Source organism: Paramacrobiotus metropolitanus, unplaced genomic scaffold, assembly GCF_019649055.1.
Source record: "Paramacrobiotus metropolitanus isolate TYO unplaced genomic scaffold, Prichtersi_v1.0 Parri_scaffold0000111, whole genome shotgun sequence".
NCBI lineage: Eukaryota > Metazoa > Tardigrada > Eutardigrada > Parachela > Macrobiotidae > Paramacrobiotus > Paramacrobiotus metropolitanus.
Window position 1 is genome coordinate 211,425 of NW_026570331.1, and position 17,153 is coordinate 228,577.

At 42.3% G+C, this 17,153-nt stretch overlaps 1 protein-coding gene across 1 annotated transcript; it reads left to right on the plus strand.

Moving 5' to 3' along the window:
* The first annotated feature begins 383 nt into the window (after nucleotides 1–383).
* LOC129597917 (SCY1-like protein 2) lies at nucleotides 384–16,768 on the plus strand. Its single transcript, XM_055495623.1, is given in 15 exon segments — nucleotides 384–814; nucleotides 1,506–1,821; nucleotides 5,924–6,084; nucleotides 6,312–6,414; nucleotides 6,860–6,904; nucleotides 8,753–8,848; nucleotides 8,850–8,894; nucleotides 12,904–13,020; nucleotides 13,380–13,505; nucleotides 13,575–13,883; nucleotides 13,968–14,087; nucleotides 14,156–14,291; nucleotides 15,208–15,729; nucleotides 16,142–16,260; nucleotides 16,336–16,768. Coding segments are annotated over 14 exon segments (2,202 nt in total). The 5' UTR covers nucleotides 384–814; nucleotides 1,506–1,545; the 3' UTR covers nucleotides 16,363–16,768.
* Nucleotides 16,769–17,153: the final 385 nt, after the last annotated feature.

Genomic DNA, 17,153 nt, shown 5'->3' on the forward strand with positions numbered 1-17,153 from the left:
TGGTAAACATATAATATAAAATTGTGATCAATTATACAGCACCGTCATAACGTTCCCAGCAGTACACTCACATGTACGCCTGGATGATTGATCCGCGTCGGTTTATACCGCGCACACTCAGCCCATCGGGGAACGGTTAAACGCGGGCCCCGGCGCTATTGACGCGGCCAGTCACGCAACCGTCATCCCAGCGACAGGAAGATGTATGAAACGCATTCCGCACGCCATGCAGCAAGTGCCAGCACGTACACCACTCTCCATTACGTCTACAGTAGAAACCATACGCTCGCCCGATGCGGCAACGCGGGGATACCGGGAGAATTAATGCACTGCCCGTGGTCGATCGGGGGATAATCGCGTACATACACGCCCCGTGTCGATCATGCCGACACCGTTGAAATCTACCCACATTTACGTACATGTACGCCCGTCCAAACCGGAAGTGCGTAGTTGACTCCGGTGTACACAGCGCGCGGCACTGTTCAGTCTGCAATGTTCTACCTGTACTAAGGAGCTTTTTTGTTCCCTGTCTGTGTGTGTGGAGCGGCCGGATAATCATCCGCTATCCAGTAACCGATCGACACTTTCAACCTGATGCTAATCGTTTAATAGTTACTAGAGCGGATGCTGCCAGTGCGCCGGGGTTTTTGTTATGCTAACGCAACGCGGAAATATTATGCACTGGGAGAAGGGTCTGTGTGGCCGGCTGACTATCTGTGTGGTGAGCGCGGCGGGTGGCCAATGAGACGGGGGAATTTTTTCCGAGGAATCCGAGGAGTGTTGGCATAACAGGAAGCGGTTTTTGCTGTCACAGGTGCGTTTGATTGTTAATTTTTTCCTGGCCGGTATTTAGCTGTAAATCAACAGGGCTTTGATTGATTTATTTTCGTTCCGGCGTAATTGCGCTTCAACATATCGTGCAATTTGCAAACTTTGAGGGTATCACTATTTACATTAGTACTGTACCGTTTAGCCGCGCCGTATATGTAGAGATTTTAAGGTTTATTAATCAGCTGCTTGATTTGAGGTTTTGTACAATGCTTTGGGTGAGATATTTATATGAATGGTATTTTATTTAATGCAATGTTTACAAGCGCAGATAGAGATGCACAGGTTCTGTAATTTATTTTAAGTTGCTAACATTACTCTGGCTTTATTACATGGTGCTTCTGGACAAGCTCTGCATAACTGGGCTGTTATTTAATTAAACACTCGTAAAGAGAAAATATCGTATGTACAAATTAACAGCGTTTTCATCTGCACGCATGCACACTATGATTACCACTGATGAATAAGTGATTAAGCGCAGCAGTATTCCCGTAAATAATAGTCAATACCGTCCGAATTTGCCGGGTACATTTCCGGTGCACATATCACGTTGTAGCGTTGTTGATGTCCCGTCCCTCTCTGTCACCCATATGGAAATTAATCAGCGCTCGTTAACCGCTGACATATCCACGATCATCAAACTCCCGGTAACGATCGCGTTATTAACTGTTAAACAGGTGAATATACACGGGACACGCCGGTAAATTCTGTCTCTACATGGTGGGACGCATCGGTATGCGGAAATCCAGTGTCATATCCGGTATGCAGCCGACGCCGCCCCGTGACGGTAGTGTGGGGAGTCCCCGCGGGGCGCTGACGTTTCGGGGATCGCGGGGGGATATCAGCGGCACGTTGGGGCTGGATACGGCGCTCAACTGTCTCGTCCAGTGTCCGGCGCTGGCGCACGGCGTGGAAGCCGGGGAATTCATCGGCACGTTCGGGCCGGAGTGTGTGTGGCGGATCTATGATGTGACGCGGAGGAGTGACAAGGAGGTAATTTTGTGACAAGGGATAATTAACTCTAGTGCCGGGAAACAGAGTGTTTTGAAAGTGTCTCGGCGAATAAGCGTTCAATAGAATTATAAACGCAATTAGAATAGTTTGTGGTCGAATAATAAACCGTGCTAATCGCTTAGAATGCCATAAAAATTATAAAACTGCATCAAATTAAAATCTAAAAACAGTAAAAAATGCTAAAAAGGTGGCACAGATACCAAAAACCTTTAAAATTCAAATCCAGCTCCAATCAAAACATTAAAATAAGCCATGATAGATAAAAAGTTATACTGTATATGTAAAAAAAATATATGGACAAATAAATAATCAAAAAAGATATAAAAATTTGTAACCATAATATGTCAGCAAAACTGGCTTACGCTTTCATAATATGTACCATTTCTGTAATGATCACAAAATAATACCATCACGCCCCCAATTAAAGATCATTCTGCCGGAAACCGTGGGAAAGATAATTACATAAACACTGTACAAACCGCGCGCTAAGTATTTCTGCATACAGAAATTAATAGGCAGGCATATGTGTGTTTTACTGCGTTTTCAAAGCCCTGTTTCATTTCGATTAACTTGTCTGATAAAGTACAAGGCTGCGTCGCGTAATGACGCGCATTTCCCCAACGCAAGACAGCAGCCAGCACCGGCGCAAAAGATCATTAAAAACCCGGCCCGTCTGACAAACTGATGAATATGGACGATGATAACGCCGGCGGTGCTGTGTTGATGGCATTTTCATTTTTCTCCGCACCCGCAACAAACAACATTACGTTATCCCCGCGCCGCTACGTCCGGGATGCCGCGGCACGCATCCGGACATATAGATTCACTCTGGTTACGTCGGCGGCGGACGGACAAAGCGGCGCCTCGCTTTTGGTGCCGGTGCGTGTTACGTAAGCCGGCGCGTTGTTAATCAGTAAGCCCCTATCTCTCTCGGCCGCAAAATGGCCGCATTTAGGATATAATCAATCGGTGAATTATGGAGGAGGGAGAGGGTTTATTATGGCTGGGTCTATATACGCGATATTACATGGGAGCGGGGTTATTATTGGGGTGAGCCTCCCCAATCTTTATTTAGCCTGATTAGACGCTGGTGCGGCTGCGCGGAACAATTGCCCGGGATTCCGGCCCGCTTTCCGCGCATCGTCAAGGTGGAGTGCCGCAGAGAATATATGCAGATCAATGCACCCACAAAAATGGCCGTTGAAATGTGTATCGACGTGTATTAATAGCTAAACATACAACTCAATTTCCGCTCAATCGATGCTGTTAGATGACGCTGTTTTCCAAATGGCTAATATCTACTAACATAGCAACTATACGGTTCAAACGTTTTCTTTATTTTTACCGTACCAATATTTACTACAATTTTTTCAAATCAGTAAAAGTTTTTTTTAAATATGTAATTACCGTGCCAATGACTATTATTACCGTACTCTAGAAAAATTAAATGGACGTTTTTAGCCATAAGCTGTCATTTTTTAAATTTGCTTAACCTTTTCTAAATTTTTGTAATTTAAAACTTTTTCGAGTATTTGAATTAAGCTTCTAGAACTTCTTGGTATATTTAAAAAATTCTTCAAGTGATTCTTTTTAATAGATTATTTACGAGATTTTCACGGGTCTCTCTTTTACACAAAAAAACATCTTAAATAATTTCTGCGTGTGCGGTCAGATCCCTGATCGTTTTCCGGCGACGGCCTCGAACATCCGCAGCACGCGGGCCCATTTTCTCTTGAGCCAAAAGGGAAATTACAGAGTGGCAGTGCCGGCGTAATTTGCATGTTGACTGCACTGGAAATGGCTGTTTGATTTGTGGGAAACTCCCCTTTTGTAGCGTGTGCCGGTAATCCGGCATTCCCTTCCTGTGTGAGTTGTGTGTATGTGTGTGCTGATTTGGCCGAGAATATATACTGGCCAAGGCGGTGATACGGAACGCCAGTTGACTGATTGTTTGTTCGACTGACACCAATTGTTGGGATGCCGGCACCAGATGTCTCCTTAATGTTGGCCCCAAAAAGTCACTGCCACTTGATACGCACTGCACATACACACACATTCACCACAGCGACACATCGGTTGCACAATACCCGTCCCGTTGATTGATCGATCGCTTGTACTCGTTTAAATTTTTTGACAAAAAACTGCAGATTTCTTTGAAACTAACAATTACTATTTGCATTTAAATTCTTTATCATCAGATAAATAAAAAATTTCACAATGTTCTGCCAGAATTTCAATGCCGGAAAAATGTATAATAATTTTAATATCTTCGGCTAATCGTCAGAACTGGCTAACGTTAAATTGAAAATGTTTGTTTTGCTTTAACTTTTTTACCAATAAATAAATATAAATTTTGTAGGTCAGTTTTTGCCAAAAATTACTGCAAAAATGTTTAATAATTTTAAGTTTTCTGCTACCTATCAAAACTGCCTTGCAATAATTTAGAAATTTCGTAAACTATTCCGGGTGACTTAATTTTTAACCGGGGCCAACAGCATTTAGCACATGCACTACGATTGCGCAATATAATCAGAAATCCATAGAGCGGAGATATGTTCGTCATTTTCCGCATCGATTAATCAGCGACGGCATTGATTTCCCTTCCCCAGCTATCGCCGTTTCCCAGCCAGCCGATATCGATGTCCCTCTTTGAAAACCCTTACATAAGATCTACTTAGTCGCAGCCGGAGTGCTATTCCACGCGCCCTTCTGCTGGTAGAAAGAAAGATTTATTTGTCCAGACGCTTTTTCCTGTAATTCATTTACTGCATCTAAGAAGCGGGAAGCCGGTTCTTTCCCGTGGCCGTTTTTTTCGCTTGTCAATAATTCAGGGTCCGCTGCAATAACAAGGCACACTTGATTGGGGATGTGTACACAGCATGTACACATGTCAGCCGTCGTGTGTGTTATGCGTTGTGCTGGATGCGGCCATCCCGACGGGATACTTTGGCAGCGATATCGATCGATGACCTCTGGAGATATCGGAATGATGTATATATGTGTGTTGTGTGTACATGGAGAAGCCCGGCATAAGCAGAGGGACTGTGCAGCCGTGGCAGTGGCTTAAACGATTACGCCACACCACAGACCGGCATTAATCACACGATCGGATTGCAGTCAATCCGCGCCAACACAGCTACCAATTCATTTGCATACGGGCAAAACATCAACACGCGCTTGAAAAAGATACAAACAGCATGTTAAAGGGGAGAATCCGATACAGAATGCGATGTGCTAAAAAACCAGAAAAAAAACGGTTTTTCATGAACAGCAGAACTTTGGAAAATATGTTATAAATCTCGGAAAAATAAATTAACACAAAATCAATGTATATGTAAATGGCAGTTCTAGGAATTTTATTTTCAGAAAACAGATAATAAGTTAAAGAAAAAACAGGAAAAACATTTGCAGATGACAAAATATAGAGTAACAATGTCTGTTAATATATATCAGACTTATTACGTCGATCGACGTTACAACCAATTACGCGGATTAAACAGCAGAAAATGTTTGGACACCGTAAACAATTTTTTTTAAACTACGTTTTAAATATTAAAAGTTATTGTAATAAAGTAAAAATATTTATTTTAAAGCGCAAAAGGTAAAATACCTTGTATCAGACTTGTTACGTCGATCGTAACTTTTTATATCAGACTTGTTACGTCGATCGACGTTACAATCAATTACGCGGATAAAACAGCAGAAAATGTTTGGACACCGTAACCAATTTTTTAAACTACGTTTTAAATATTAAAATTTATTATAATAAAGTAAAAATATTTCTTTTAAAGCGCAAAAGGTAAAATGCCTTATACCTAGATTTGCGTTAGCGGATATTGATTTTTCCAGGATGTTTGTTAAATAACTATCAACGCAGGTGGTTTGAAACTTCGCCGAAGCAATCAGTTTATTACAGCGTGAACGTACTAACAAATTGCCAGTTCTCTTTTAAATGCGCATGGTTGACCGGCGCTGAAAGAGATTTTCTATCCCGACTTCACCAGGAAGCGATTTGCCGTACATTGCGCGAGGCGGTCGTTAAACACTGGTAAAATGGCTAAAAACTGTGCGATAATTGCAGGCGTTATCGGTCTTCATCTTCGAGAAGCGCATAGCGGAAAAGCTGCACAAGCCCAAACGGAAGGGGACAATTACGGAATTATACAAGCGTGGCTGCAGCCATTTAGAGCGTATGCAGCACATCCGCTTCCTCAAACTGATGCAGGCCACCGAGGAGACCGCGTAAGTTACCGTAAAGGTCACCGGTAATCGTAGCTGCACTTGTTCGCTGAAAGCAGGCGGCGATTAATCAATCAGGCGACCAATTACCGTCATTTCCCGGCGTAAAGGTCGCGCCGGGGTCACACGGCGCAGCCATGTGCGGTGGCGCGTGAACGGGCCGTGTAATCGTTATTGTCGTGGACCCAGTTACGAGACGCGCGTCGCCTACTATGTGGTTATTTTTGCAGGGATGCCCTTTTGTTCGTCAGTGAAGCGGTGGTGGGGAGTTTGTTCGATGTCATCAGTAAGGACAGGGGGCGGAAAATCTTCGGTCAACCGGATAATTTACTGGTAAGCTTCTACTGCGGTAATGTGCAGATTTATAAATTAAATTGTTTTTCCCTTAAAGAATTGGCAGATTTTGACTTAAAATTACTTATATAAAAAAATTACTAAATATAACAAAACAAATAACTTTATATTAAAAAACTTCAGGTTTAATCTTTGAGCTCCCTTTAGATAAGTATGTAAATTGCTGATAAAGTTCTTTAGAACAAAGATTTGTGATCACAGAACAAAGCCACTTCGCTACGAAATTATTCAATATTACGTGTATATTAACTGGAAACGGTGTCATTGCAAAACAATGATGACATGTTGCATTTATGCATTACGAAAACGAAATCCATCACGAAAAACGAAGAGTTTTGATTAAATAATATAATTATTACATTAAGATAGAATGAAGCTTGCGCGAATCACAAAGTTGCTGACATTTATTCTCCGTTTTTTCCAGGAATGCCCATTACTGGATCTGGAGATCAAATGCGGCATCGCTCAAGTACGTAAATAGCCCGGATAAAATAGATGGTTAAGCCTCTTTCGCGACGGCACCGCATGATAAACATAAAGTCACGCAAGCGTAACGTCATCAACAAATTGTTTAGCGGCATGCGCTGGGCTGAATGGCCGGGAACACGCGCGCTCGCAATGCAGCCGCGCAGGGATTAATAGTAAAATAATGGCGTGTAGAAGTAATTTGTGGCAGGCATCGAGACATATGAACAAAATGCTTGATGCGCGTCAGTAGCGCCGGGGATCAATTGCATGCTGAGCTGGTGCCTTGTTGTCAGGCAGCGCTCCGGTTTGCTGGACCGGAAGACAGTGCCCAACGCAAGGGCATAATCGTTTAGTCAAAGGTCGCCAAAGATCAAGCGGTGGGACAAGCAGATGTTTCGCGTGCAATGTCCTTGTAATTGGCGCTTAATATTTTTAACCAGACATTTAACTTTGATCGTTTATCGCATTAATATTTTTTAACATTGATCGCTTATAGTTAACCTAGTTAGTATAAAGATCGCTGAGTTTTTAAAATAATAATAAATTGATTTAAATTGACCCTCAATTTGATCATAGCCGTATGTGTCTATTTCGACTACATACAACTGATGGGCTCCTTTTGAAAGCAGGCATGACAGATCGCTTGACATCTCTTTATTCCGCAAAAACGCTTTCTTTGAACATCTTTTCTTGGCAATCGAAGAAGCTGTCCTTGAAAACAGTTTTGCACGTTGCTACTGGTAGTTTTTGCCGAATCAGTCAATTATCTTTTGGCCTATGTTTGGCAGTTTTAAATATACCGTTTTCGACATATATAAATAAAGGTCGTTTCTTTCGTTATTCGATCAAGAAATCTGTTTAACCGGGGTCGTGGCATATCCCTGTCTTATGTCGTGTTGATCAACTGGCAATCAGTGGCAATCAGTGGCAGTTGATTGTTTTTCCGCGAAGATGCCCCAGCCATTACGGCCGGGGAATCGCGCTGACGGCACAGCGCCGGAAATGAAGGGAACCACGGCGCATGAATGCCGTGATGGGCCACGATGGATATCACCCCGCTCGTCGTCCCTGACAATCGCCGATGAAGACGCACATACGCCGGCCCCGGCAATTTGCCTATCTTGTGCCCTGTGTGTTCTAAGCGTAATCCTATTAGCATGTAATGACGACGGCATCCTGCGCGCTTCCCCCGTCCATTGCCGACACACGCCCCATCAACTCCTTTAGCCCGGTAGCCGCATTGCCGGGCGGCGTATACACTAATCGGATTTTAAAAGGGTTCACTCATTTCCGCCGAATAAATAACTCATTTTCTTTCGTTTTTGGGGCTTTTGTTCTTATACCGATTAAACCGCACCGTGGCAAAAACAGCGCAAATGAAACGGTCGAAAATAGCAGAGCACCCATAGAAAACGCGCTTTATAATTTGTAAGCCAGACGCATCAACAGCATTAAATATCTATGAACATTAAATATTTAAATTAATTTAAAAGTGTTGTCCGAAGACTCGGCACCATATGGAAATAAATGGAATCAAATTTACGGGAAAGCTTTTAAATGATTGCTGGCCTATAAAAACTGCTCATCTTTCGGCATTTAAATAATAACCTTTCTCAAGTTCGCATATTTAAGGCTTTATGACGCAGTTTGCTGTGCCTCTCGTTTACCTGCGAAGTCAACGAAAAATCAATGTACTTATGCAATATCATATCAAGCGAATTTTTTCTTCTCCGTTGACGTATGATAGTCTCTCCAAAATGGCCACATGTAGCGTGTTCGCCCCTTGTATAAAGATGCCCTTGATACCTATATATAGTGCATACACAACGCCGCATGTATTCCTCTGCAGATCACGGAAGCTCTCATTCATCTGCACAGCACGGAGCACTGCATGCACGGCAATGTTTGTCCCGAGACTATTCTCGTCCTGGCTAACGGATCCTGGGAAATTGGCTGGCCTGGAGTTTGCTGAGAAGTCACCGAATCGAGTGGTATGTGGCGGTTGTGTGTGTATTAAGTGTCTATTGTGCGGTCGTGCAAACACTCCTCTTCACCGATACTTCAGCTGCGGTGATAAAGCGTGTCACATGGAGACAAATAAACCACAATGTCATCCGGCAGATATCTAGTGTGTCGGATTAATTTCACTCATATCCGCAAAAATGTATCGCTGCAAAGAAATGAAAGTGAGGTGTCGATATACCCATACACAAAGCCAGCCATGTTACGTACGCGTTGTACTACGCATGTACTGTACGTACAATACCAGTACGAGTAAAGAAGCGCTTCCGGTTCAGTGGTATAACGAGTTGCGCAAGCGGATATCTCCATTTTCGTTTCACAAGCGCTGCGGCGGAGCCGTGACCACTCACTGACCAAAACAGTTGCGCAGTTCAACTAAAATTTGTTGCCGCGCTAGCGAACGATAGTCATTGGCTACTTGTTAACGTACAAATATTTGTACGTAATACGCCATAACCGTAACTGTGCTACCTTAATAATGTGACATGCGAGAAGACGTCTGCGTAAATATACTCCTACATTAACCGATACGATTAAACTTTACACGTATTGCGTGAACTGATTCTTGCCGATTGGAAAAAAAATTTTAAAAAATGCATTGTGGCCCTTTCACAAAAATATTAATTTCCTTCTTTCATAGAAATTATTACGGATAGATACTTATTAGATACTGCGATACCATGTATGCAAATGCCAACAGCGTTGCCCTTCATTTCCTGACATCATCTCCGTAATTGAATCCGTTGTCAGCACTCATCGGGGCCGTGAAGTGGGCTAACTGCGGTTCTTCTCCTGGCTGCCGGCGCACTACTAATCTCATCAACAATCGCAAGCCCCCACACAGCACTCTATGCATATTAAACAGCGCCCTTGCAACCCAACCCAGACAATATGCACTGAATAAAATGCAAACAACGAGGTCATCTAATTTTGATAATTTACAGCGCTCCATTTTTGTGACCTATGCTAGCCTGGAATTTTTATCATTTGGATGCGGATAATACTAATGGTTAAACAAATAAAGAGCAATCAAAATTCTTTGCACGTTTGCGGCAGGGAAAGAAAAGTTGATAAGTAAGCATGTGTCCTTCGTCGCGGGACCTGCTGACATTGATAAGTCGGCCACTAAAGACTAATCGGCGTACATTGGCTAGCGTGGCAGACGTGGTGGAGGCTATCGCGTGTACTGGGTTGTTTATTCATCTGTGCCGCTTTTCATCGGGGATCGCCGTCAATTATTCATGTTTTCACACGTTTCCCTCAGTATCCCGACTGTGACAACATACTCCATCAAATCAACGGTGGTTTGGAGAGACGATCGATTAGTGATTCCTAAATAAACAGCAACTAGTAGACCCCGCGCAAACTGCGCGGAATAAATCGGCGATAAATTGTTATTTATGGAAAGCTACAAAGTACAAACCCATGACTGCAAATTTAGTTTTATTGAGCGGAGCGTATAAGAATATTAATAATAATATAGTTTGATTAGTTTCATTGGCAGAGACAAACGGTATTTGCACAATACCTGTTTGGTTATGCTTATCATAACTAATGTCGTAAATTATTCTTTATTTTGGGCCTTTGACCATAGTTGACTGACAGATTGGTAGCAGTTAGAATGTATCACAGTTTAATAATTAAATGTTTAAGGCCGTTTTGAGAAAACATTGTCGCGTTCCGCTGACTTGACCCGAAATTAGACCCGAAAAATTAGAAAATTTCCAGGAATATGTCCTTTTTGTTTGCAATTATAAAACAAAGTTTTAAGCTTCGCAAATCAATCAGCAGCATATGCCGGTCAGTTATCAAGAACTACAAATAAAAAAAAGCTCCATAATTACTGAAATTTTTGTAGCCGTATTTCAGTACTTCTACTGGTTCAGATACCATTCGGAGCTTCGTTAAATTTTAGTTAGTGCGTCCCGACAAAACAATCCAGTGATGCGACCGTACGACCACCGATGTCAACCTTTAGACCACTTAGAATAAAAATACTTTCCAGTTTCCTCCAACTGTTTACACACAATTTAAACCTGATGAAGACTTCAAAATTTCGTTGTGTTCTTGGTGAACTTTTATTGATTAACGTCGACAACTTAAGCACAGTGTCTTGCTTGACCCCGCTGCAGATAGGCGCCGCCTATGATTCCGCTTTCTGTTACGTGCTTATAAAATTTGTTTCAAGTTTGGCAAAAATCTATGCATTTGTATAGTACATCCCAACGCATTGTCGCCTCCCCAATCCCAACCCCAACCCATCCCAAACCCAACCCATTTAACGCCAACAACATCCCCAACCCATTAAACGCATTGTCGCTTCACGCTTACGTCCTCACAGATGGTTCATTAATGTAGCTTGTCGCACCCAGGCGCACCGGAGAGGGTATTCCCCTAATTTTTTTGTTTTGACCTTTGATGGGAGCTGATCTGACGGAATGCTTTATAGCTGGCGGAAAGATAGATTAGAATGCGGATAAGCTTCGCTTTTTAAATTTTCTGTTTATGTTAAATTGTTGAATGCTAAAAATGCGGTTTTTGTTTTCATAAAACCGTTTTTGTCTACGTTCCTTAGCGGAAAAATATCCCTTCTGAAAATATTTTTACCTTCTCTACCTTCCCTGCTGGAGGCTCGCGCGCTCCTCATTTAGGTCGCCGTGAAAAGATTTGCCTTGGGCCGCTTTCTCCCCCGGGCGGCGGTTAGACTCGAATCGTAGTGCGTACGCCCGGTGGGACTGGGACTCGCTGTTTTGCTCGAGTAGTCCACATCATTTCCAGTCGAACACCAAAATTCTCAAAATCGACTTTCAGTCTCTCACAAAATGATGTTTATTTGAGATTTGAAAAAAGGATAAAATATTCCACTTTATTGGCACGGCAGCAAAAGCCAACCGCCCTTTGGAAGCAGTTTTAAATTTTAATTAATACATCTAATCAACCCGTTGCGAAAGGCAACTACTTTATCTTTGGAATTTGGGTCGCTCCCACTTTCCAGGAGATTCTGCATGTTCAGTCTTTAAGAAACATCACTTTCCGAGCCTACATATTTTAAAACTAACTCTTAATAAAATCTTATGAACTAAAGGCAGTCCGATAACTAACGGACACCAAAGTTCCATCAAGTGTAGATGTCTTTTCTGTGCTGTTCGTGCCAGTGGTGGCTTGGGTGGGTTTGCAGTGGTGGGTTCTGCACTTTTCCCGTAGACTTTGTATGTTAAGTTCTTTTAAGATTTTCTCTAAAACTTCACATACTTTCAAAAAACTAACTGGTTTCTGCAAATCTGCAAACTCGCGGCTATTGAATGACATATAGACATCAAAGTTTGGTTCAGTGGATCGCTCAAAAAAGGGTGACAGAAATGGAATTCGCTAAGGCTTATTTTATTAATATATAGGATGATACTGCAATCCTGCTTTCTACATAGTGTCGTTCAATCGGATACAAATAAATGAAGCAAAAAAATCGAAAATCTGATTGAACGCGAGTTTTGCATAAAAAGGTCAAAAAAATTTACAGCAAAGCACAAATGCAACAAACTAATAAAAATTACTTGAGCTGAAAAAGCATATCTACTGTATCAACGGACAGAAAAGGTTATGAACGCTTTAAAATAATTATTTTAGTAGTTTATATAAATATTATATTTTCTTATTTTTTATTTATAGGCCGACACGTTTCCCAGCATCCGATGGAGCTCAAAGCTACCGAAACTCGGCCAACCCAAATCAATTTGCAGCTGCTCGGAAGTTTTACGACAGTCACTGCAGTTTTAAAGGTCCTTTACATGAAAATCCTTTCAGCTTTTTTCAAATTTTCAAATGAATTGCAAAAGTGTAAAAATTAATTCGCCGTTTGAAAAATGGAGAAAGCTGGTGTGTACCAAAACGCAGCTTAACTAATGTGGGTTTTAAGGTTTACGATTTCCGCTGCGCCTTTACCGATAATTCCATAAATAGTTGTTGACGTTTTTTATCCAGCTGGGCGTACGTCTGCGGGAGTTTATGGTGCAGATGCCTAATTACTTACAAGAAGCGGTGGAGAATTTGCTGCACCGCGATCCCCGACACCGGCCAACCGCCCAGTTATTCTCCATGGTGCGTATAATACTGTATGCAGGCCAGGCTGCAGATTTAAGTAATTGTGTTTTTAATTCTCGAGATTCGTTATCATTTGCTGCCTTTAGGCTGTTTATTGCTGACTCCTCTCCTTTCATAGTTTTCGAATTACGTAACACGCCTGCACAAGCTGCACCCTTGTAATGCAGTACACAGTCTTTCTGAAAATTGTATTCGCTTAAGTACAGCTTACAAATTAAGTTCTATTAAAAAAACGTACGAAAAGCTATGTACGTGTTTGCTACGTATAATTGTAAAATTAGGTTGAAATACCGTGCAAAATTAAAACAAAACTCAGAAAATGATCTGTAGAATCCGTAATCATTGTGTTACTGCAGGCCAAGTATTTCAACGATCCAGCGTTAACATGCCTCCGCCGTCTGGATTACCTTGACCAAATGTTTCCGTCGCAAAAAGCCGAATTCTATCCGGCGCTACGAGATGCACTACACAGCGTTCCTCGTGTAAGCTTCTGCACTAACTCTTCAGCACCGGATCATTTAGATGTGACCTTTATGGCCATTTTTATGCAGAAACTCTGGCAGACGCGTGTCCTACCGGCTCTGTCGCGCGATCTAGCCAATCAGGATTTAGGCATGGCTCCCTACGCCATCTATCCGTTAAGTTACATGATCGAACATTCGGATAAATTGGACTATCAAGAGCTGTACAAGCCCAGCGTGCAGTACATCTTTGACTGCCCCGACAAGCCCATCGAGACGCAGATTATTCTGCTGCGCAATCTGTCTAGTTTCGCGAAGCTGGCCACACCCGAGGAGGTTCGAAGTGAGCTCATACCGGTGCTGGATGGGGCGTTGCAGTCGGTTAATTCCGATGTTCTGGTAAGACATCATACAAAAACAAGCTTGGATTCTCAAGTGCCATATACTGCCGAATACGGTATAAATGGTACTTTTTTTGTACAGGAAGCCGGCGTTCAGTGTTTTGCAAGATTTTATCCTATCATCCGTGATGACACTATCAAAGTGGAGCTTTTCCAAACGCTGAAAACGCTTTTCCGCAAAGGAACCGACTATTCCGTTAAGGTAAATGACGCTTTTGCGCTTAAAACTATTATCCAATTCCTGGTTCATCAAAAACTAATCTTATGCAGGTTCAACCCGTCATTATTTCCTCGCTGGATAAGATTCTCGACCATCTGACAAAAAGTTTCGTCTTAGACGAAATGCTTCCCGTCCTGGCTGATGAGCGATTAACATACTCCGTCGACAGTATTAATGCTCTTGTTGGTACGAAGTTTAAGGGATTTGGCCCGGTACATAGCACCAAATTTGTATACATCCACGGCAACTTCGCTGTCTCGCACTCCCAAACACTTTTTTGCATTGCTTTATGATATTTTGTAGCCAAAGGATTCGTATACATAGGCGAAAAAACCGTTTGTGCGCGCAACATCCGGTTCGGGAGATATTAGTGAAATAAAATTCCAAAAGTTTAAGCGCGCGGAGGTGTACCAAAAGTCGTATTATGAACGATGCTCTTCAAATTTTGCACGAAAACGCACATTACTATAAAGATCGTTTTGGTACCGAACCAGCTTTCTACCATTTTTTTCAAATTTTAAAATGAATTTCAAAAGTTTTAAAAATTAATTCAAAATTTGAAAAAATGGTAGAAAACTGGTTCTGTACCAAAACGATCTTCATAGTAATGTGTGTTTTTGTGCAAATTTGAGCATCGGTTCATTATGAGACTTTGGTACACTCCGCGCGTTTGCTCTTGAATTTTATTTCATTAATAACTCCCGAACCGGATGTTGCGCGCGCAAACGGATATCACGCCGGCGTATATAAATCCTCTGCCTACAAAATTTCATAAACCAATGCAAAAAAGTGTTTAGGAGTTCGCGACAGCGAAAGTTCTCGTGTATGTACCCGAATTTGGTACTATGTACCGGGCCAAATCCCTTAAAAATCGCTAAAAAAATTAAAGAAAACGTCCGTACCTTATGTTTGCTTTACTCACCTTTTTGTGTCGAAAAATGCTCGGTTACAAACCGAATTCCCTAAAGGTCAAATAGGTAACAGATAAAACATTCCTGCAAATGCGGCGATTCGTTCTTACAGCGTTGCTGCATTTTAACAATAAAGCACCCAGAACCAGAAATTTACTACTTGTGAATTAACGAAGTATTTTCTTTAACAGATTTATACCGGCACATCTTCAAAGACAGCCGTTTCTCCCTGAGTCCCGAGCAGCTGACCAAATACATCCTTCCGGCCCTCATCCCCTTCCTGACCCATCCCGATCTGTCGAAAGAGCAGTACCTCAACATGGACGCATTCCTCAAAGAGGCCCTATCCCTGGTGGATAAGCGTCAACGCACCCGCTACAAACTGGATGTCTCCCCCAGCACGCCCAGTCCCAGCGCTTTCGCCAGCACCGGGCGTCTGTTGAGCGATGGCCGCGAATACAGCACCACCAGCGCCAACAACTCACGCCGCGGCAGCATGACCGGGGAAGGGCTAAAAGTCATGAACGGGATGGCCGGATTGGGCGGGCCGCATATCGTGTTCACGACGGGCGACGGGTCCAATGCGTCGTCGCGGTCATCGTCCCCTACGCATTCCAGTCGCCGGTCGTCGTATCAGCAGAGTATCAGCCGGGATCGTTCGTCGTCTGTGTATCTGAATGTGGAGGAGACATCGGCAAGTCGGTCACGAACAAGTAAGCGCCATGTTATTTTATTGGTGTTCCTATCGTACTTTATCGGAAGTGCCCCGGGGTCACTAATTTTGTAAAGCCTTTCGGATAGGAACGTTACTTTAGAGAAGAACTTTTTAAAAGCGGAAAAAAGTTTTTTATCCAGGAACGACTTTTCAGTGGTTCTTAATTTTGGGTAGGGTTTTAAATCGGGAAGGGCCACTGCCCGCTAAAATTGGGCTGCAAATCAATCAATTCTCGCCTTTAGCACAAGTTTCATTGAAACTATATATGTAAGTTGTTAATGGTGAGCTGTCTTACAGACTTGTTTTGGGCTGAATTTGCCGTAGCGAACCCTCTGTTTTACCTGTATACAATTGCGGAGCCAGGAATTAGCAGTTAACGGGAACATATTTATTTTATACTGTTTTGTTAGGTCCTACTTCGCCGGAGCGCCGTGGAAGCTTTCTGGGTCTGCAAGGATTCCCAGCTGGATTGAATGCAAATCAGCGCCGGCATTCGGCAGTGAGCATACAAGCAATCAGTTCCCATATGGTCAGTTGGCAAATTCGCCATGCAAACACGTGGGTTTAACGAAATTTTGAAGTTAATGAATGGTTTTTTTGGCAGGTTTCGTTGTTCGCTGGCAGAACTTGATCTACCTCGATATACTCTCCCGGATTGTAGTATTCCGCTACGATGCATAGAGTTTTATATTTGCTACTATGTTGTACATAGCTTCCATGTGGGGTTTCTTTCATTTTTAAACGCAATATATTGTGATGAATGCTGCTGTTCATCAGAGTTTTAACACATCTGATTGTACCTAGATTTTGACCCAATAACCACTACGAGTACTGGTGAGAATCAGATAACACAACATGTTACAAGGCAAACTGTAACATTTCTTCACTCAATAGCAACGTCTTGATGTTTTTGTGTGCATTAATTATTATGGCTCTGTGTGCTGGGTGGATTATTTTGGATCCTAATAACACTGCTTTCTGCGGATGGGCAAGCAGCAGGCCGCATGCTCTTATGATGAAATGCGCAACAACCAGGACTTTGTATACGAGTACTGTGTACTATGCTGTTAGTTTACTATGCTGTAATAATATTATGATCATACTTGTTTACTGCAGAGCATTTAAAGTATTCAGAACAAATCGTATTACCCATCAATGTATTAAATAACAATAAGTACCTAGTCCCGCAGTGCATTAAATTATATTTTAATATAAATATTTATTGAATAATTAATTATAATTACGGGGATATTACATAATTCTGATAGTGCCGAGCTTAACCCGTCTTGCACGAGTTACGGGACATTGCTGTTTACAGGTCATTAAGCTGATCAAACAAACGCACAAAGGATTCTGAAAAGCGTGGGTGCCTTACAGATAACTATTTAAAACTCAACAGCAACTAAAAGTGCGATATGTACT